Here is a 23,035-nt window from a genome sequence, read left to right as displayed (position 1 = left end):
CATCCTGTGATATACTGCAGAAAAAAACTCTCAACCCTGGCATGAATCATGTTATATTATAGGCAGCTATTTGTGGCAAGTGAGAAATGGCCCTGAGCAACCACAAATGCACAACTATGGAGACTTTTAGCAAGCTAGAAAACCAACAACTGTTCCAGTGGACTTGCTAAGTAGCCATATTTAGATGATGGATGTCCTGGGAGGCTCCCTATGGATAACCAAATGCATAATAATACACATACCAAAGGGTCCTCCAAATTCAACTCCACTGAGCAAACCAGGCATTGACCTCCTGTAATCGATTCAGAACATCCCAACTCGACATCATGTAATTGACATTTATTCTCTCTCAAAGGAAAACTATTGCGCCCAGCTCATAGTTATTCAAATATCATTTAGCGTTGATGTAGCAGCGTCGATGTAGCTTGCTACATCGTGCCCATTTGTGTCTTTCACATCAAATTAAATCCTGCACTCGCATGTTGGTTCAGTTTTGCTGTAATGTGAGATGGACTTATTTGATTAAAACATTTGTTTGGCTAACTAATACATTTTGAGACAAAATAAAATGATGTGAAAGACAAAAATAAAGAGGTTTGATGTTGTTTACAACATCAGGAGTACTCTTGCCGTGAGTGTATTATTGACCATATTTAACACCAACCTCTTCATATTGTAGCCATTAAAGTGTTGTTAGAAAGATACAGCAGACACAGCAGGAATGCATCACTCATCATCTGCACACCTTTTTCCATTGATGTTCCATTGTTAGTTCATGCTATGTAATAACTTCTAGTGATGGTTGATCCAAAATAGATCAGTTACCAAAGGCCGAGGATGCATGAGAAATGTAAGGACTTAACTCACTCAGCTAATCTCAGAATTAAAGATACCATCTTGATTATATTTAGATTTACATTCAGGGCATTTAGCAGACGCTTTTATCCAAAGTGACCTACAATAAGTACATTTTTCAGAAGAAAGAGAACAACAATATATCGCCCTAAAGATGTTCATAGAAACAAGGGCCAAGAACTAACGATTGCTAGGTTAACCCATTCACCGTATACAAAAAAAAGATAGCTAGGATAAGATGCTAAACAATGCTAAGTACTATTTTTAAGTGCCAGGATGTACAACACATACTTTTTTTTCTTTTTTCTTCTTTTGATGGTAATGGCCATCATCCTTAATCCTATATTAGCATATTAGGATGTATTGGGATAAAAATACTGCCATGTTGTTCACCATACGTATTAAAGAAAATGTGCAAGTAAGCTTGTTCCCATGACTAATACCATGGTGACTTTGGAATGATAGTTTCCACAGCTTCCATGCCAACGCCAGAACGAGCTCTGAATTATTGAACAAGCGTTTTCAACACGTGGCTGAACATGAAAAATAGATCAAACTCTGTGTTCTCCAATGACTTCTCTTATGTAATCCATGGTAGAGATCTAGCGTGACCAAAAGCTAAGGCTTCGGTTATCCTGTGGAACAATAGGAATGTATTTTTTATTATAATTGTTCAGAATTTAGAAAATATTTAAATCCTGTCCCCTTTTCACTATTGAAACAAGTTATGATTCAAAGATGACTCCTGTTTGATTATTGATGATTTTGAAAAATGTGTTAATATGATTGTTTCAGTAAATTTGTAAGAAAACGAGGTAATCCGCAAAGGGTAGAATTCCTGCTTTTGAGTTGTGTTATTTAATGATATTAGATCTGCTTATGATACAATGCGAATGCAAATCAGCTAAAGCTTTAAGAAGACACAGATGTAGAGGCAAGCCAAGCAGTTTTTCACAGAACGCCCTCAGAGGGTTGGCTATAACAAGGAGCTCTCTGAAGATCACTCTATGAATTTGCTCCCACAAGGCTGGGACCAAACGCTACGCGTTTATTTTCCCTCCATACCAACCACCAACGATCGCGGGGCATCACAACACATTTCTAAAGATGCTAATGACATGCCCTTGTTGTCGGTAGGCTTATGTTCCGAACAAAAACACACTGAGAGTTTGGCACTACCGACACCAGCTCCACCCTTGGGAGGCACTGGAGGACTGTTCCTGATTGATCGTAACGATCCAAGTGCGGTCTCAAATCTAAATCGGCTTGTAGGGAGGCAGGGGCAGTCCACTATATATGCTTATTCACTCGCCACCAGCTGAGGAACGGCTATGCCATTTCTAACTGATAACACCACTCTCCACTCTGACCAGCAATCAAGTCATTCCCTCAAACAGGGCAGTTCTTGGTCCAAGACGCAAACACAAAAAAGCAGCCCGACCTTGTGTGTCTTTGGTGTTGTCGACGGACGTCCTCCGCGGCCGGTCTGCCCAGGGACGGGGACCTGCTCCGGGAGGAGGGCCGGCCCCCTCGCACCCCTCCCACCGTCTTCACGGTGCTGACCGCCGGAGAGGGCATGGTGGGCGAGGAGCTCCGGTGGCACGGGGAGGGACTGCGGCGCGAGGTGAAGGACGGGGAGGCCGAGGGGGTCGACACCACGGTGGAGGAGTGGGACTTCTTGGGGCCGGGGTCGAGGTTGTTGTCCTCGCTGTTGGAGCGCAGCAGAACGGGGGCCGTCTCCAGCTGCTGCTTGGAGGAAGGCACCCAGTGGCTGGAGGGCGAGGCGTGGTTCACCCGGAAGGGAGAGGCGCATCGAGGGCTCTCCCTCAGATGGACTGAGGAGAGAGAACAGTGCAGTGAGATGGAGAGAGGGACAAAGTGTCAAAGTGATTGACAAACAATGAAGTGGCAGTGGAAGTCAAGGAGAAACGATCCCGTCTGTGGTTGAATACAGCGGTTAACAGTCAACAGAGTTGACCATAACACTAAGGCTCAGGGACTAAGAGAACATACAACTTACTTGACCATGTGAAACTATGTGTGTTGTGCGTGTGTGTCTGTTTGTGTGTGAGTGTGTCTCTTGTCGTTTTCTAGTCTGCAAATGTGTGCATAATACGTTTCTTTTAGCCTACTTACGTCTACCTACCAAGGCAATCGGCAATCCAAAAATCAAGTAAGGATTTGTACAAAATCCTGATAAATATCACGATGCATTATCCCGAAATAAATCTAAAAGTGGTTAAAGGCTAGGATTTAGTTTCTGCGTTCCTGGTCAAACAAGCAACGGAGTTTGAAAAGCTGTTTTTTGCTTCGAATCCTTTTCTCCTGCTTCTCATCGTCACTGACTGCCATTTTTATCCTTCTCTGCCGTTTCTCACATGCCTACGTATTCTTCCCAACTGCACAGCACATTGCCTTGCAACCAATCAGTACATAGAACTGGTGCCCATGGCAACCACATGCATCCGTTCCTGTATGTTAGACCCGCCTACACAAAGATGTATAAACAATAGTTATATCGATAGTTGATGCAGGCACGCATGCACGTGTGTGCACACACGCAATCACACACACACACACACACACACACACACACACACACACACACACACACACACACACACACACACACACACACACATGCACACGCACACACAAACACACACGACACAAAAACACACATAAACACAAACACACACACACTCTCACACAGTATGTTAAGCTTGAAAAAATATATTTTTATCTAGGTAAATTAGTCTAATCAACTCGCCATCTCATATTCATCTTGGTTTAGTAGTATAATCAACTCACCATTCTCACATGTATCTGTTGAATCTGGTTTAGTAGTATATTGATCTAGGATTAGAAGTATATATTTCTGGGTTTAGTAGTATATTTAACTTGGATTGCTAGTATATTTCTCTGTGATAGTAGTATATTTCTCAAGGATAATTAGTATATTTATCTGGGTTTAGTAGTACATGAATCTAGGATAATTAGTATATTTATCTGGATTCAGTGGTATAATCAACTCACCGTTTTCATTGTCCTTGTAGGTCTTGATGATGTCTGCGAGTTCGAAGTTTCCAGCAGTGATGGCCACCTGGTATTTGAAGGTGGATAAAAGTAGTGTTAATTCAGAGGTGTTGGATTTTGATTATTTGAGGATATTAAACAGGTTAACACAAATCCCAAGTTGCACAAATAGTTTTTTGTTGGCATCATCTAGAGGGGGTTAGGGTACGGTTTTGCGTTAGAATTTGGGTCTTTGTTAGAGTTAGTGTTAGGGTTCGTAATGGACTAGGTTAGGGCTGTTGTTCTGGCTTATAACCAGGGGGGTTAGGGATGGGTAGGGGTGTGTTGTGGACTAGGTTAGGGTAAGAGTTATGGCTTGTATTGGACTGGGTGAAGGGTAGGGGTTTGTTGTGTACTAGGTTAGGGTTCTTTGTGGACTAGGTTATGGTTAAGTTTCTTTGTGGCCTATGTTAGAGTTAGGGTTATTTGTGGAATAGGTTAGAATTAGGGTACTTCAAATATAAATATCTCTAATGAGCTGTATTTTCGATATATTATACTATAGGGATTTCAATAACTATCATCTCCTGAAATGTATCCCACTCTTTTAGTTGGTACTTGTTTAGCCATCATAAACATCTTATAAAAGTCAGATTAATTAGTTATTCCCATTCACACACTTGTTTTTAATGTATTTGTGTCCTATAATTTTCTGAATTGCATCACTTGTGCAAATGATGACCATCTGATGATTATTAAGCATTATTGGACCTAATAACCATTCAATTTCTCAGTGAAACAAAATAAATACAATGAAAACAGCAAGATAATGTTTTGTTTATTTTTAGGACCAAAACTCTTTCCCTAAAATGTTTTTGCCAGAGTCATGCAGTCTTTGTTAGCAATTCCTATAGATCCAATGTCTACATCTATTCAAGAACTTATAGTAGAGCACACATCGGTCCTACCTGGAAAGGAGTCTGACCTCTGTAGTTCTTCACGTCCTTACATGCACCAATAGACAGAAGCAATCTCACACATGGCTCCTATTGAGAAGGAAACAATGGGAGGAAGTAAATATGTGAAGAAAGTTGCTAAAAGTCGAATGAATGGAGCAACAGATGATAACGGAGGTCACTGAAAGGTACTGAAAGAACATAAGAATATATAGACAATTCATTGGCAGGGTTGGGTAGGGTTTGGGTAACCCTAACCCTAACCAACCCTTGTCTATATTCTGATAAGCCTGTTGCTGTTGTTGTTCTTTCATTAAGAGAACCAGAACAAAGCTCTTCTGGCTTTTCTACCTTTTCACCTCTGACTCAACCCCAACGGTCTCCGTCTGGCCTGTCACAACAGCAACAGAACAACAACTAATAATGCACACTGAACAGACACAAATCCCATCTCACATCAGCATGAATCAACAGACCACACATCTCAAAGCACTTTATTGCTCATAAAGTGCTAGCTTCCCTTATGTAAAGTCAGTCATAATAATCACACACATTATGATTCTTATTATATCATCTATATAGGATAGAGTAGGATGCAGAAATGCTGCTACGGCAACATAATTACAGCAGCTATGTGTTCAGTTATTCCCTCCTAACTCTTCCCTCCTCCTAACCTCACCTCAGCAGCGTGAATGTATTTATTAGAGGTAGCGGCTGCTGTCTCGCCGTCTCGCTGTCGCCTGAAGAACTCTGTGTAGAGCTGGTGATACGTGAACGCTGACGAGACCTTTAGATGCCAAACTCCCTCATTCTCTTGCCCCTGACCTTTGTTGACGGTCACTGAGAAAGCCAGCCTAGCTGGGAACAAAGGGAAGCTCATCAGCGTGTCATTGGGAGGGATTGTGGGCAGGAAGATCCTCTGACCCATGGTTGTCCCTACATAGAGCCAGCACTGAAACGCCTCGTCCAGCACCTGCACCACCTGGTGCCCTTCCCGAGCGGCCGCTCAGGACCCGCCGTTATATTTCACGATCAGGCACTTCAGAGGGCGTCAGTGAGTTAAGGAAAACCACAGGCAGCGCGTCTTTGTGATTGCAGAACCGAGTCGACTTCAAACCAAATCTGGACCTGAACTTAATTTCCCCTGGGTTATCCCTTCCCCCCCATCAAGGAGATCACTCATTGTCAGCCTTGTCTGTCCTCATGTTCTCCTTCAGCCTGTGGTCCTGCATGAGATTAGCGGGTTGACAGCTCGATGCAAGCTCTGACTATTTGAGCTCCTCTCCCGACAACTTGGAGGCGGCGTTGACACCTCGAGGGTGCTCTGACTCCCTCAGTCATCTCCACACACTCACACATTAAAGCTGTGGAAGCTGAAGATCCCATCCGAGACGATCAACCTGCTGTCTTTGATCAGCGTAACCCTGGTTACCAGAGTAAGGGTCAGGGTGTGGACTCAGCTTCGATGGCACAGACAGAGTATTCAAAGATTAGGATCAGGATCTTGAACCGGAACCTGCTTCCCTACCCCTACCCCTACCCCTAAGCCTACCCCTAAGCCTACCTAACCCTAACCCTAAGGGTACTTTTCATTACCCTACCTAACCCTTACCCTAACTCTTACTGAAATCCGTAGCCATAACCCTACATAACCCTTACTCTTACACTAACCCCACCTAAACCTAACCAAACCTAACCCTTACCCTAACTCTTACACTAACCCTACCTAACCCAAAAACAACCTTAACCCAACCCTACCAAATCCTTACCCTAACTCTTACACCAACCCTACATAACCCTAACCCTTAACCTACCTAACCCTACTCTGTCCCTACCTAACTCTACCTCGAGGGTTGTGAGCAGCCAAACCTGTGTTGCCAACATAAAGCACATTGCCAACCTCTGCCCTGCTTTAAGTTGCGATCCCTTTTAAATGAAAGGGATATCCGCAGCCTCCAGGAGAATTCAGAATAGATTCCTACTTTTCTGCATCGGTTGCCTGATAGACATCCTCACAGATTTCAATCAGTTTGATATCCAGCATAAGACTGAGCAACTATACAATTGGTCTTTGCTCCTCTTTGTTGAATCTTTCAGTCCACACATTAGTCCGTTTTTCTCCCTCTGTGAGTTTTCTTGGCTGTGGCACGTCATTTGATTTTGATAGACAACGTCCCATATTTTGGATTGCGGCTTCTTTTGGGGCATTTCAGGAATTTCTGCATGAGGCCTGACCCTTGAACAGTATTTTGTCAGAGTTAAGAGGCGATCAGAGGAACGGTGTGCGATGTAAATCCGGACACACAAACAGGCCGTCGCCCAATTATAGTAGTAGGAAAGGATAGATCTGAACATAAGACACTACATACAATTACTCATTCTAAGGCACCTTTTCACTCTACACAATCTTCAATGGGACTCCTTTTAGAATCACCACAGTGTTAATTTGTCAACCATCTTATCTCAATAGTAGTATCCTCAAATCCAATTACATCGTATTATTTACCAATAAAAGTACCTCACCTGGAAGGGTTTAGTCCAGAATCCTAAAAAAACGGTGGATTCGTTCTTGAATGAAGCACTTCTTAGGATCTGCGTTCACAATCTTGTATCATTTTAAGTAGTACTAAAATATTCTCGGGGGGATTTAAATTCTATGCGTCCTTCTCATCCTCAAAGAAACCGTAATAAAAAACGTACAAAAAGATGAAAGAGTCTCCCGGCAAGCACAAATGACTGTCTCTTCCATTACTGTGAGGAACAGAATGTGCTGTAATCTGGTTGTAGCAAATATAGATAGAAAGCTAATGCAGGCAGCATGATAGAAAGCAACATTGAGAGAAGAGGAGCTTTCTGACAATCTACCACCCACTTAACACAACCAAAGCTGCCTTCCACCCACGGCTGATGCCTGCGCACACAGCAATCAACACACACACACACACACACACACACACACACACACACACACACACACACACACACACACACACACACACACACACACACACACACAAGGTCACACACATACACGGTCACACAAACACACACTCACATACACATACACATATACGCACACACACAAACCACATGCACACACACACACACACACACACACACACACACACACACACACACACACACACACACACACACTAGAGCTTGCCCACATGAACGCATAAAATACAGTCAGGCAAAGATGCAAGCAGTAAAATGCGTGCTGAACAGATGGAAGCTATTGCACGTGAGCTTACACATTCAAAGCTGCACATACAGTATCTGCCATCCATCCATACAGTAAATTGTATTTGTATATTATTTGTAAACAATGTCTGTTTAAATACAGACATAGTCACAATTCTTTATATGCACATTTACCCAACACAAACCCCTTGAACGATACATATACACACACATTTCAGTTTGTATGTGTGATTTATGTGTGTGTAGGTGTGTATATGTGTATATGTGTTTTTGAGCCTGGCACAAGACTGGTATTTACGTGAGCACGGCTAGGAACCACAGATCTCTCAGGATGATCCTGCCTGGGGCTCAACAGAAAGCATGTGGTTGACCCAGCTAAGATAAGGGACAAGGCTGAAAGCAACAATGACAAGGAAAGGTGGCAGCAGCATTTTGGTGCAGGTGGTTTTGTGAACGTTGAAATTAAAGGATAATTCATCGTGATCCTCTGATTAACACGGTACCGGGAGTCGCTACTGAAGCTGATTGATGAATTCTGCAATGAGTTTATGAATAGAGTTGTTCATTGAAATTGCTGGCCTAGGGTTATGACAGATTTTTTGGGGTTTCATGGTTCGAATGATTGGGATTTAACCAGCACCCACGACTTGTCGTTATCGTCTTCCATTTACAAATGCATTGTGGGTATCGGCAGGAATAGTAGGGCGTTAGTCAAATGTGTGTCACCTGTATTTAAATTTTCCACATTCTGCCCCTGTTGTAAGCTCCTTCTGTTTCTGTTGCGCTGCTCTTTGTTCATTTATTATAACCTTTCTATCTACCTTAACCTCTCTCTCTCTCTTACTCTCTCTTAATGCACATTTTGAAAAAATGTTTCAGCACAATAATGAAAGTGAACTGAACTGCCTGGGAATTATGTTGAAAATTAATCAACAATAAGATTGGAGAAAGGAGCATTGCCTGGCTAATATGGGATGTGAATCCATGCATGCATTTAGTAGACAATACAAATAAAGTGAGGTCACTCACAACACACAAGGATCTTTAGTTTAGTTAAAGTTAAAACAAAGCTTTTAGAGATGAGTAAGCCACATAATAGGCAGGCTTTGCCCTCCAATGAAACTATAAACTAATCACTTAAAAGGCGGGCTGGTTGAGCTCAAAGTAATTTTCATTAGCAGTCATTAGCAGTCATTAGAAGCATACAAAGTAAACACAGCTTTGCAGTGACCAATGTTGTCCTGAAGGGTGCAGTCAAATCTCACGACAGAAGGATAGAGCAGTCCTGGAACCAGGCAGATCTCCCTCCGGCCAGAAGCTCTGCAAAGCAGGCCGGCCACAACGCTGCTATCGAGCCGCAATGTGCAACGTCCACGCAAAAGCCTTTTTCTTCCATAACTTAAAAACCTACGCCCCCATGCATAATGTTCACATTGTTTCCAACCAAATGAGCAGCAGCTCATCGACCAGCGATACTAACAGGCAGGAGTCTCTCTCCACCCTCCTCCCCATATCTACCGACTACAGCTCACAGCTCAGAGCATCCCCTAACTGACATGCTCCAGGCTTAACTCATTTACATCTAATAATGCACTTATATATCATGCCATTTAGTCCAAACGGTCACATTTGACTCACTAATGTTCTGTCAAATTAAATACATTTCAGACTAGAAAAGATCTGCCCAGCTTATACATCAATGTTTTCAAAAGACCCTTTCTGTGCTGAGTGACAGTGAGGAAGAGTAGTTGACCCCTGAGTACCAGCAGAACACACAGGGACATTTCAGAAACATTAAAATACACTGCTTTCACATGCTTGAGAGATTGTGTGGAATCTACTTTACATAAGTCATGAATTAATGGTATGAATTTGTCGAGGGAAGACTGACTGTGGAGACTAATCAAGACAAGTCAAGACAACTCGTATAACGGGAAAAGCTCAGATCTGTTAAAGATTAATTAAACAGTTCCCCACAAGTCTGAAACTTTGTGTATCATTTTTAGAGCATGACTTGTCAAACTCAGCGTCAGACACAAGATCAAACATGGCGGCCTTCAACGTTAACTGCAATGTAATGATTATAAAACTGTTTTTTGATGTTTTAACACATAATTTGATGTGTAATTATGCAACATGTGTTTGTATCGTTATAACATTGGTTAGACAGTATATCTCATTGCACGAGCCCGGGTGACAATAGAAGAAGAAGGACAACTCTGATGGTATAGTAGAAAAGAGTTCCATCCACCACGACAAAGCCCAGCTCAGGCTCACTTTCATTCACTTGCTTCTTATCACCACCATTCATGTCAACATCAGCCATGTCTACAAACCCCAAGAGTGAATTCCTGGTGTACAATGTGATTGTGCCTGCAATGCATGTAGTATTGCTAAAATGCAATCACTTATAGTTATGTATGAAAATTGTCTTAAAAAAAAGTAAAATAGCAAAACTTCCCAATCACAGAAAAAAGTTCATATTCAAGACATATATGTGCATGTGACTGTGTTTAAATCAGGTTGGCGTATTCCTGTAATTGTCCATTTGTAAATGTGTGTGCCCTACCTGCTTGTGGAGAGCAGAAATGTGCAAGCCAGTGTTTCCTGTTGCATTCTGGGAGGAGATGTCAGCTCCGAAGAGCAGCAGCTGCTCCAGGTGCTTCAGGTGGCCGTAGCGGCAGGCCTAGAAACACAGTGGGGCATCTTAGATACAGCTGTAACTTTAAAAAACATGCACCACATTATTAGCTGGTACAACACATACTGGTAATACTAACCCCAACCCTACGGACGCCTTTTTTCATAATTAGCTTGGACTTTTACGGGGTAAAATAAAATACCGTTAAAGGGGTGGTGACCCAACAATGTATTTTGTTGTTGTTGTAAAGGGTGGTCATATTTCTTCCCTGCTCTGAACTTTCAGAGGCACTTCGATGTCACGACAAAGATACACTGGCGGCGAGTTGTGTGTGTTGATGCGTGGACCTCTGTCTAGGAAGCACTCTGTGTTGACTGCCAAGGGGGATGGGGCACTTCATGCATAACATCGCTCAGTATAACGCTCGTACTCTACGACTGTACTGGAAAAAGAAGTATCACAAAGTTGCCGTGGGTTGTAACCATGGGAACTCAGCTCCAAACGAATTTGTTTTTATCTCAGTGTTTGAGTTTGAGAAACAGGCAGTTCACTAACACTTTGAGCAGCTCATGCCACTAAAAGCCTATAAGGGATCTTAGAATATCCAAGTCAGCAGTTTACTTAATCCTGATTGTTATTCACTTTATAGTCACGAAGGCTGAATAGGCTTTTTAGGCAGAGGCTTGCACTGACACAATCCACCTATTTTTGTAAAAAAGATTAATAGAATGTTTCTGAAGTATATACCAAAATAAATTGAGCCAATCCATTATCTGTAATGTGCAATCCAGCCCTGAAATCTTCCTATACCAACAGCAGTTCTCGGTGGGTGTTGAACCCCTGCTCTTTTTAGCCACTGTAGTTCATTGAATTATTCATTGTAGGGGGAGTGACTAGCATTGCCTGTATCTCCCTGCTTCAATGCACACTGCTCCAATGTCTTCCCTGCCAAAGAAGCTAGACTTCACAGTACGCATATTGCAGGTGCGATTAAAAAGCTGTGATTTTTTAGTTGCCTGCCAAAAAAAAGAGGGCCTTAATCGACAAAATGAAAACAAAGCTTTGTTTCATAAATTTTTTTGCCTATGAAAAACATATCCTTTGTTGGAAGGATACAAACCCCAACTTTGTTGGGGTTTGTTTATCCGTAACATATTTATCTTGCATCATGATCATGAAACCCAAAATCCACCGAATCTAACCCAGCCCAAAAAGACTGCAATATGTATTTCCACGCGGTGCACCCCCTATAAAAACATTAGAGAGTTGGAGGCTTCAAAAGCCCATGTGAGTGTTGCTCTCCAGGGGCCTACCTGGTGCATCTCAGTCCAGCCGTTCTCGTCGCTGCAGCCCAGCGTGGCGCTGAACCTGAGCAGCAGGAGGCAGCAGGACAGCTCGCCCCCCTCCAGCACACTGTGGTACAGAGGGGTGAGCGACTGGCTGTCTTTATAATTCACACTCGAGCCCAGGTCCAGCAGGGTCTGGAAGGAACAAAGAAAACAATGAAAGAAAAACTAGTAACAATAAATGTTATGGAAATCTTTGTTGTTTACAAATGTTTACCTTTCTATAACCTGGGTTAGAACTATTTGACTGCAATTCCATCATGACAATGCAAACATTTTCCAATTAGCAGCCTATGCATACCAGCTAATTTAGACCATATAAAACATATAATAGGTGTAATATTATTCAAGTCAACTTGCTTGACTTGACTTGCTGCAAGTCAAACAGCAAGTTATCTGTGGGCTTCCAGCACCCATTACACCAAATATGGAAGAGCAAAGCAATTTAACAATTTGCCATTTGAAAATGCAAGCTATGTTTTCGATATCTCAAAGGAGATACATTACGTGAATTGGTTAACTGGTATGACTATAATTAATGTTATATCTCTTAATCTTAATTTTTGCCTAGCTATACTGGCTGCAGTACAAATGCATTGCACATACTCTTTTTAATTGGTGTTAAAAGCTTATTTAATAAGCCATCTTTTGAGAATTTATCAAACAATATGCATATATCCCCTAACCCTGACAAGCATTAGAAAAGTGCATTCAATCTATGTGCAGTGCATATTGTGTTATTGAATGTATTTGCATGTTATTAACTTTAAGTGCCACATGGTTATTGGCTTTGACAGCTTTGTGGAGGGCAGTCAGACCGTCCTGAGATCTGAAGTCCATATGAGCTCCCCCATTCTTCAATGCAATGATGATAGATGATGAGCCAGCCCCCAGTTGGACTGCCAATGTTAGTGGAGTTTCTATACACGCACACAGAAACAAACAGACATACATTCAAATTGTAAAAAAAACATAATCTCACAACTAGAAATCAAGGGATTCTACTGTATATAAAGCAATGGGCCTCATGCAAGAACCACTTGTACGCACAGATTTGATCTTAAAACGCTTGTACGATCAGATTAACTAAAATCCACATTATTTCGAAATTCGCCTGAGGCCCACACAATTTATACCGGTGGACTGAACGTGTGTGCCAAACAGTTCCCTTCCATGTCTTTATATCCCTTATAGAATAAGATAGAATCCAAAATAGAAGCTGAGTAAATACAACATCAGGTGATATTAGTCCAGGCCAACAAAAACTCCTTTCAGTGTTTAAACTATAGCTTTCCTATGAATAAATCTACAAGCTGTAGCCATCTTCCATCTTCTAATTGGTTCCCTTGTGAAACAAACAAGCCAACAGAGGCAGATCTTCTGAATCCCCTTTAAGGTTCCCTATAGCTCTAGAAAATAAGTATCTAGACTAGCTACGGTCTTTTCAAAATAAAGTGTTTCATTTCAATCGTAACAGAAATAAAATGTGTCAAATTTGGATGTTATGAATAAATATAAATCAAATATGGCTCATTGACTATGTATCTATGCATAGCACTTTGTGCCATTTCATTCAGATTTGGTCTTCATTTCCCATTCCAAATAAAATGACGCATCTGAATTTAATCCCATTGGATGGTTGAGTTGCGCTACCTCCATTCTCTGGGTCATGGTAGTTAGGATCGAGGCCTCTATCCAGCATCTTTTCCACCTTGTCCGTTTCCAACTGCTGAATACACTCGATAAAACGTCTTAAATTAGTCTGTAATAGAAATAGGAACATAGAGAGCACATGATGTTCACACCTCATTTGCATCCCTCCGTAGCACCGACGTATTGAATGTGAGTTTCGACCATGGATCGAAGGTTTCAACAATATTTGTATGTAAATTATTCATGATAAATCATTGTCCCAAACTCTCTATTCTTGAAGAGATCAAAGGACAGAGGATGGCTTCTTGAATATACCACAGCTTTCTTTTTATTATTATTTTTATCGATAGAATAAAACCTTCGCCACCGATGCTCGTTCTATGATAAAACATTTCTTAATACTCACCTGGATGTTTATCTTTGCAATCAACATCTCATTGACATTGGTATGTTTGTAGACTCGACTCTTATAGCGGAACTGCAGAGGCACAAGAGAAAACATCGTAAAAATGGGTTTGAAAAGCAGACAATGACAATCCGTTTTACGTTAGCCCCTCTCTGATCCATTACGTTTATTCATACCCTTGAGTCATTAATCATGAGCATTTTATGCTTCCCCACGTTTATTGGTTGAACATCAACAGTCAATTGAGCGAGTATTCATGTAAAATAGTCCTCCGACACACGACCAGGACAACATCATGTACTTTACCTCTAGTGTAGGCACACCCTGACACTTTGGTATAGAGAACTGTCTCAGTGGCTGTTCTTCGTCCAAAAACCCACTCTCACGCCCCTGGAACGCAGGCTGAAACAGGCCGTAATTCAAGACGTCCCTCAGTGGCTGGGTCAGCGTGCACAGAACCTGCTGCTTAGCTGACCATATTGTGGCGGTGGACTCAAAGTTCAGGACAATCTGGAGAAGCAAAAGAGTAAAGGTTTCAGTGCTAATTCAAGCGCTCTGACACATCACTGTGGTTTTGTACGCCAACGTTAGCTTGCCCTCACTAGCCCGGCAAAGAGTCAGCCACTTGCAGGTTTATATTTATCAAGGTCTTCTTGGCCTTTTACCAGCATATTTATCAACCTATGTAGGAGTGACTCTTTGGGCCGTTCGCTTAGTTTCCATGACTATCTAATTTTATCTGTTACCAATGTAAGCATAGAGCTAAGGAAAAGCTTCAGGCTATTTTGCCCCTTCAACGGGGCCTTTCGACGTTGACTGACCTCAAAATGAACTTGTTTCTATAAATGCTTTCATCAAGGGTTCAGAGTCAGCCTATCAAGCATGTAAATGTTTTTAATCTGACCTTTCCTGGTGTATCTCTATGAATCTGAAACTGCTCTCAATAATCTGTTTATGGTTATTTTTTGTTTTTGGGACTTTTATGTGTTATTCTTCTGTTTTATCTAGGCCAGGACCCTTTTTGAAAAATAGATGTTTAATCTCAAATGGCTCTCCCAAATAAATAAGGTAAAAAAAAAAAATATGATTTCAGTCAAAATCCAGGCCTCTTCTTTCCGTACAGAATGCCCACACATTGTCACTCATATTACAATCTCTTCATTCTGTTCACCCACTTCAACTGAGACCAGTGGCAGGCTCACGTCAATATGAGTGAGGAATAATTACGCAGCTGTCATTACAACAAAAGGAAAAAAATAGATACTTGGTACTTTGTTGACAACCGACGACGAGTCGGCCTATCCATATTGATTTTACTGATGTTTTGGATTAAAGGTAAACGGATACTGATGCTGAGAAAGCAAAAGTCGAAATAGGAAGACGCTCCTCCATTTCCCGCCCCTGATCTGTAAATAGAACGCTATGCGTGCGCTTTGGGAAGTCAGATGCTTTCACACTTGTGTCCGATGTGTTCAGAATGTGTCCCAGAACACCTACTGATATGGTGTGACAGATCCCATCCTTTGTGCATCTTGGCAACATTTATACCTGGATTTAAATATGTGTGCCGATATCATTCATTTCCGGTCATCATTTTTTATGCTAGGTTTAAGGGGGTCCAAGAACCTTCTCTTGGAGGTGGAACGGGATACAGAGCCCTGAATGTTCTGCAGAATCCTTCCCCATCTTCAAAAAACATCTAAAAGACCCACAATTTTCAAGGAAAACCTCTGAAACCTACTTGTGCACTTATATTGACTGAATTATATAAGCTCTTGTGTTCAATTTAGAACATTGAGATGTACTAGCTGTGGAAATTAGAAGGCCATTTTTTGAAAATGTCCCATCTCTAATGTAGCCATTATGCAGTGCCCCAACAAGATAATATATAGATTTGAAAAAAGCTTCTCTACACTGTTTTGTTAAACTCAAGTCGATCTTGCAGCAATTATTGTGCAGTACTTTAGTTTTGGGCAGATGCTTTGATTTTTCTCAGCCTCAGTTGTAAGCTGTGACCGATTTTCCTATTTCACCTCGCGACTACAGAGGCCGCAATCTGAACACATTGCATCATTATCCTCCATTAGTCTGACAATGGAAGAACATGGTGTTTGGTTATTCATAAAACATAAATAACACATGCTGCCAAGCCAATCACAGCTTTGTTCATGAATTATAACAAACTATGTTCTATGAATGTTGTGTTAGCTCTGCTGTCTGTCAAAAGTTGACTTGTATTTTCTATTGAAGATATTAAGAGTGAAAAAGGAATTGTTGTTTTCAGACACTAACAAAGTTTTGTGTTGGACTGGGGGAACGTGGAGGAATTTCAGCGGTTCCTTATTGTGTTTATGATTTTTCCTGCGAAATTCACGAGTTGAAAGATGCTTTTTGTCATGCAAATTGTGCTCATGTTGCAGAAGACTAAGAACGCTGTTATGTCTCCGATCATTGTCACAAAATGGTCCATTCAGTTCACCCACCGACTGTTGGAGGTCTGGTATGACCACACAGATCACCAGGGAGGTCTCCGTCTCCCGGCTGACGTCCTCTCTACTGGAAACCACTGTGGTGGCCCCTGGGCCCCTCGTTTCCTCCCGGGAACTCCCACTGTCTTCGGCCCCTGAACCCTCTGACAGGGACAGGGCCATCTCCTCCTCACTGGATGTGGGACTGCACGTCATGGCTGAATCACTGTGAGAGGGGGCAAAACAATAGTTATAAATAGGAGTTTTGTCTTTCACACATGTGAGCAGTGTAGTACCTAGCATGGTCATCTAAAACTAATCTAAAAAATCAAACTAAATCTAGTTAGTTCGTCACTCGATAAGCGGTGAGGTAAGGTCCTCTGTTCTCAAACAACCCCTCCACATATTTTATGCACACTTACTACTTTTACAGCTTTGAGTAAACATTAAAATGAAATATTCACATTTGAAAATTCACAATAATAGTGTAGTTATGTTAAATTATGAAGAAAAATTACCAAGTACACAAAGAGCAGCGAGGACCTCTCAATCCTTTCAGGGCATCATCTGAGTGAGCGTGGAACATCGAGTGTTTCTTTTGAATTGTTACTACTTCAGCAGAATGATGCACTCTTCAACTCAACTACTCTGGTTTTCAGTAGCTAGGGTTCGCTCTAACTTGAAAATGTCTATTTTACCAACTGCTAACTTTTCCCTAATACATCCAAGGTGAAGGTTGACTTTCAGAGATGGTGTAACCTTTGCCATTTATTAATTGAAAAAAAAGAATGTTGTTAACATTTTAATAGTTTAGTTATTCAGTCCAACTAATTAAATCTGGAAGCGTGAAGGGGGTAAAGCACGGTAGATTCTCGGGACATTTTAGACCCATGGTGGTCCATGGTGGAAGGCAGCCATCTTTGCTTTCCGAGTCGTACGGTCAACCTCACTGAACTCGGTTGACTCTCAGAATCCCGAGAGGGACCGCCCCAAAGGGGGAATGATCCGGTGAAATGCCCAAGGAAGCTTGGAGATTTCCCACTTTGCCCCTCGGGCGGGTAGTGTACGATGCATCTTGAACACACCATTACTTATGCCTCCCTTGGTAGTGATAAATGACCTAGAATTTGGGGCACTGGATAACATTTAAATATATGCCACCCTGTTTATTGATCCATCAAATGCATTTGATACAGCTGAGCATGGACTTTTGTGTTCAGATGGCTGTTCCATCTCTCAGGGGGTCCCTCAAGGCACTAGGATTGGGCCCATATTGTTCTCCTTGTTAAAAAATGTGTGACAATGCCTTTGTCACATATGACAACTTTCCTAATGCAGCATCTATATATTATAGTACAAACTTTATATAATAGTAGGTAACCTGCCTTTACACTGTAATATAGTTCAGGCCCATCTACCACAACTTTAGTTGGTCTTAAATGTGGACATATCTAGGTTAATGGTATTCTCTAACAAAAAAAACTTGGCAGTATATATTCCATCTGAAACTGAAAACAGATTCATATGTGAAGTTATAATTTGCTTGTTGCACTCAAATAGGACCAAAATGACAAACTTTTGCCAAGCCCAAGTGACAGCTGCAGCTATGCTACATCTATATAATATAGAAGACAATGAAAAGCACAAACCAAATCTGACCTTTTAATTTGATATTAAGAGCGGAAAATTGCCACTTTGAATGCCAAAATCAGAGAGTATTTGGCATGGATTGTGTGTGGGCAAATTAAGAACAAACAAGTATTTAAATAACCGAAAATGCAGTGATATAATGTTCTGCTTCTCTGCAAGTTGTGGGCTGTCCTGATCTGCTGGCAGCTTTCTCTGCTCAGTTCTGCAAACACAGACGCACTCAAAGGCCAATTTGCACACCCACTTCATCTCCATATTTATTTTCTAATAGATTTCCACCATTTCGCCATAATATTAAGCTAGTACAAAAGTACCACGTTATGCAAATTAGTAGTTCAGGGATAGGGTTAGGGTTAGGTACTTGGCTGGTACCGGTACACTGAACCACCCTAGTTTATATTGCTATAATTGGTTTTACACAAGGCTTTTGTTATTTTATAAATTGGATTGTGTATGTGTCTGTTTGTGTGTGTGTATGCATGTGTGTCTGTGTGTATGTTTGTGTATGTGTGTGTGTGTGTGTGTGTGTGTGTGTGTGTGTGTGTGTGTGTGTGTGTGTGTGTGTGTGTGTCTGTGTGAATGTCTGTGTGTGTCTGTATGTGCGTGTGTCCGTGTGTATGTGTGTGTGTTTGTGTGTCTGTCCGTGCTTATGTGTGTGAGTTTATGTGTGTGTGTGTGTGTTTGTGTGGTGTGTGTGTGTGTGTGTGTGTGTGTGTGTGTGTGTGTGTGTGTGTGTGTGTGTGTGTGTGTGTGTGTGTGTGTGTGTGTGCGTGTCTGCGTGTGTACGTGCGTGTGTGCGTGTGCGTGTGTGTGTGTGCGTGATCCTCAGTCTCGGTATACCTCCCTGGACAACAGTACATGTTCGTGCGGTCAAAAGGCTTTTAGTCTTACTGGTCCTTCCACATGGATCACCTGGAATTATTTCCTACGACAATTTTAGTTTATTTTTTGAGCATGGAACTGGACTGGACTGAGTAGTCATTACATTTGAACTGACTGTTTTGGTTATATTTCTCATGTTTCGATATCTGGAAACTTTGTTTATTTTTGTTACGCTGCTTAGGTGCTCTTGGAAAATAGATTTCAATTTCTGAATCACCTGGTCAAAAAGCTCTCAATTAATAGATATCTATCAAAAAGATACAAATGAAAGAAGACCAATTAACTGTCCAAGTGTTTCGGAGATCTTTACGCATTGGTCTCGCCTAAACCCCGCCTACTGCCTGCATCCCATCATTGAGCTCATCCTATTCACATTCAGGTTTAATCTTGGGGATTGTGATGGGATTGGGTTTCAAAGTAGGCCTACTTGTCTTCATTCCCACCGCTTCTCCCCGCTGGTCACCCGCCACCACCCCAGCTCCACCTCTACCGGGGGGACCAGGGGGAGGATCCTGCCCCGCCTCCAGGAGTCAGACATGCGGGCTAGCGGCTCCATCCTGCGGCCGGTCCTTGCCCCAAATCCAATGCACCCTCTAATACATTTCATGTCATTTACTTGTATCCAATTATTTAAACATTAATGCGTTACTTTTCTTGTTTTCAAGTCTCTCTTAGTAGAAGGGAATGTTTTCTCTCCAGTAGTTTGCGCGTTATTTCCGAAACTGACTCATTCTGTCAAACTGCATGCAAAATCATTCGAGATTTGATCATTGGTGCAATGCATATTTATATATTTTGAAATCTGTGAACCTATACTGTGAATTCATTTTATTCATATTTTTTTCCCAGTTTGAAGGTATTGAGGTATTCAAGGGTTATGTAAATTATGCAGAGATGTTGCTCCAATTTCTTCTCCCATGGAAGCCTGTTATTATCGGCCACTCCCACCTTCAAGATGAGAAGAGCAACCGCAAAATAGCCTAGATAGACAAGTCTATACTAATCAATCACACTGGAGATAAAACATTAAGTGAGCTATATAGGTCGGATGTAAATAAGGCTACATATGATTTCATCATCTGACCAACTGTCCCCATCAAAGCAAGAACGCGCAAGCACATTCAAACATACAGCTGCTAATCACAGTTTTCTACTATAATAAACGGATAGTTTTTACATGTTAAGCTGGTGAATGTTTTGCACAACTGCTGCATATGTATCCTTAGCGAGCAAATAGAGTAGGAAATAGGCGTATTCGCATCAATAATGGCTAGCGTCTAAACCAGAGCATCTTCGTAGCCTATGTTGGTTGTTGAGCGTCTCACCTTCGTGGGATTGCGAAGTCCTCAGTGCACCTGTCCACCACCTCTTTTAAATTCCATCGAAGCCCGTATTCTTTCTAAAAGTAGCGTGAAAACGACACCATGATGATCGAAAATCGGATAGAATCCTCAGCAGCGACCACCGGTGTCGAGACGCGCGCACTGAGTCTTGCTTTCCCTGCCTTTTGATGAGGGGGGAAAAGCATTAAAAGACCAGTGTTTAGTACTACCATAACGACCACGTCCCACAGCACATGAAGGTGTGAGCTAGTCTTTTGGAAACGTATGCACTTTTTTCTTTTTATTAAACGTTCATTTTGAGTGACCGAAAGGAGAATCGAAGTGGCGAAGATATGAGGAGAAGACGGAGGGAGGGAGAGATGGAGGGAGGGATGGTGCTAGGGAGCGAGGGTGGGAGTAAGATATGGATTATGGCATTAGGTAGGCTAAAAGATACGAAGACAATATTTCTTATATTAAACTTACATTTATATATGTATACATAACTTTGTATCAATACAACTTAAAAAATTAGGAGGGGGAGGATATTTCACAGAGGAGATATTGCCCCATCCTCCCGCTTAACTCTCTTAACTGTGTGTGTGTGTGTGTGTGTGTGTGTGTGTGTGTGTGTGTGTGTGTGTGTGTGTGTGTGTGTGTGTGTGTGTGTGTGTGTGTGTGTGTGTGTGTGTGTTGAGTGTGTGCATGCGTGTGTGTGTGTGTGTGTGGCTGGTCGAGGCATAGGAGGAATTGTGGCTGTGAGAACGTGTGACATGGTGTTTATGGAATGTATTTATAACCCTATAGTGTTTGGCACCTGAGACGGGTAGAGAGCCTCAGAAGTCTTTGGGATGGTTTGCGTTTTGGTTAAGAGGCCAATCATCAAAGCACAAGATCCTTGTCCCACTCCGGTGGCTTTTCACCATCTGGCGAGAGCTCTGAAAAGTAATTTATCTTTTTTTATTTAATAAAATTGATAATTTATTAAATACATTTATAAATATATATCTACTATTTTTTTTTAAGTAAAAAGTAATCAAAAATAATGATTATCTAGTAATGGTTCCCACATAGGAACACTAACAGACTTTTTGAAATTTCTCTTGTGATAAGTTACTTGAAAGGTGTGGTACATACATCCCTTTGGGATATGTTATTTTAAATGTTTGATCCTGTCTAGATCCTTCGTTTCAAACCAAGTGTTAAAGGCCTATTGGACACAATCGGATGAGCTGTACTAAATGCAAACTACTGTTCATAACTTTTGACACACACTTCAAGATATTAGACTGTCATGAGGAAGTGGGACCTACACATATCCCCTGCCTTGATGTAGTTATTGACAGTCTTGATGTATAGGTTCTAACAGCCTTGATGTATAGGTATTGACAGCCTTGATGTTTAGTTATTGACAGCGTTGCAGGGTCAATAATGCAAGGAATGAAATAATGCAGCTGAAATTATTGAAACATTGTACATTTCAATGAAATATTTCAAACATAATAATTAATTTGTGTGCAGACGTTAATAACCTTTACTCCTACCAAAAAGATTTTATTGATTTATTCGCACAATGTTCTCCGATGCTGCACACATCCAGACCAATACCTTTTAACATTTGTCATTCATAGACCAACATTTATGCAAGCCATCAATGAATTATGAATTTGTTTTATGCATACAGCGGAATGTTGAACTAGATACAAGACAGATTGTATTTGACAGTATGAGGATATGTTCTAAATCTGACCAATGATCAACATCCAAATCCAAAGCTGTTATATAAACTAAACTTAGAATTGGTCAAGTTTGGGCATTGGACAGATTCAAACACTAGTCAACATTAATTGCTATAGTAATAATGTAGCGTACTGACAGTGGATTGCAATGCACTGTCTCTCCTAGACATGTTTTACAGTATGAAACTGGCTAATGCAGAACCAGCAGTTACCTAGCAACGGCCATGGAAAGAATCCATGGATCCATCATGGCCTCCACTGAACCAGTAGGAACAGCTCTGAGAGGCGGATGTGAACTATGCGTAAGAGACAGACCTGAGTCGTGGTTGAATTCAAATAGGAAAAAAATGTGATGGGGGAATGTGATGAAAACGGTGCATGTAATGGGTGAACAAATTTTGTAATTTGTATTTAAAGTAAAAAATAAATTCTACAATTGATACATTGAGAAATAACATCTTGATAATAACAAACATATAGAAAACATTCTGTTTCACTCTGTGTATGCATCTACAGAGAGAGAAGGGATAACTCTTTTCTTGGGGAGGACAGAAAAGGGAGAGTTCAGAGGATGCAGAACTGGGGCATAGACATTTATGCTCCCCCTTCTCTCCTTTAGCGTAAAAAAATAAAAGTGAAAGGCCAAGTCAAATCCAATGGGACAAGAAAGGCATGCGCAATCGACCACATTACTGCTATTCCCTCTTCCCTCCGCTGGCTTCCAATTTATGTCACATCAGATTTTAAGGTGCACTGCTTATCTATACGATTCTGCATGGATTTGCACCGTCCTACCTGAAGGACCTTATTGTACCCTATTGTATCCCTTCTCTGCCTTAAGGGGCTGGCCTTCTTTAAATTCCAAAAAAGTAATAAGCATGAAAAAGTATGTCCTCTT

At 41.4% G+C, this 23,035-nt stretch overlaps 1 protein-coding gene across 4 annotated transcripts in view; it reads right to left on the bottom strand.

Annotated features, from left to right (window-relative positions):
- Window positions 1–20,789, bottom strand: part of LOC132464395 (SH3 and multiple ankyrin repeat domains protein 2-like) — a 38,655-nt gene extending 17,866 nt beyond the window's left edge. For 2 of the 4 annotated variants that reach the window (XM_060060738.1, XM_060060740.1), the window contains exons 1-12: window positions 20,402–20,789; window positions 16,560–16,770; window positions 14,383–14,586; window positions 14,077–14,148; window positions 13,671–13,779; window positions 12,783–12,937; window positions 11,985–12,152; window positions 10,600–10,716; window positions 4,839–4,916; window positions 3,892–3,958; window positions 3,667–3,711; window positions 2,297–2,690 (exon numbers count right to left, since the gene is read on the bottom strand). In XM_060060738.1, coding sequence (XP_059916721.1) covers window positions 2,297–2,690; window positions 3,667–3,711; window positions 3,892–3,958; window positions 4,839–4,916; window positions 10,600–10,716; window positions 11,985–12,152; window positions 12,783–12,937; window positions 13,671–13,779; window positions 14,077–14,148; window positions 14,383–14,586; window positions 16,560–16,760 — 1,610 coding nt within the window. In that variant the 5' untranslated portion in view covers window positions 16,761–16,770; window positions 20,402–20,789. Of the gene's footprint in view, window positions 1–2,296; window positions 2,691–3,666; window positions 3,712–3,891; window positions 3,959–4,838; window positions 4,917–7,349; window positions 7,412–10,599; window positions 10,717–11,984; window positions 12,153–12,782; window positions 12,938–13,670; window positions 13,780–14,076; window positions 14,149–14,382; window positions 14,587–16,559; window positions 16,771–20,401 lie in introns of those variants that run through there. The other 2 variants (XM_060060739.1, XM_060060741.1) reach the window with 2 other exon arrangements.
- Window positions 20,790–23,035: the final 2,246 nt, after the last annotated feature.

Source organism: Gadus macrocephalus, chromosome 9 (genome assembly GCF_031168955.1).
Source record: "Gadus macrocephalus chromosome 9, ASM3116895v1".
Taxonomy (NCBI): Eukaryota; Metazoa; Chordata; class Actinopteri; order Gadiformes; family Gadidae; genus Gadus; species Gadus macrocephalus.
Note: the sequence above shows the minus strand (reverse complement) of the source record. Positions and strands in the feature narration are given on the sequence as shown.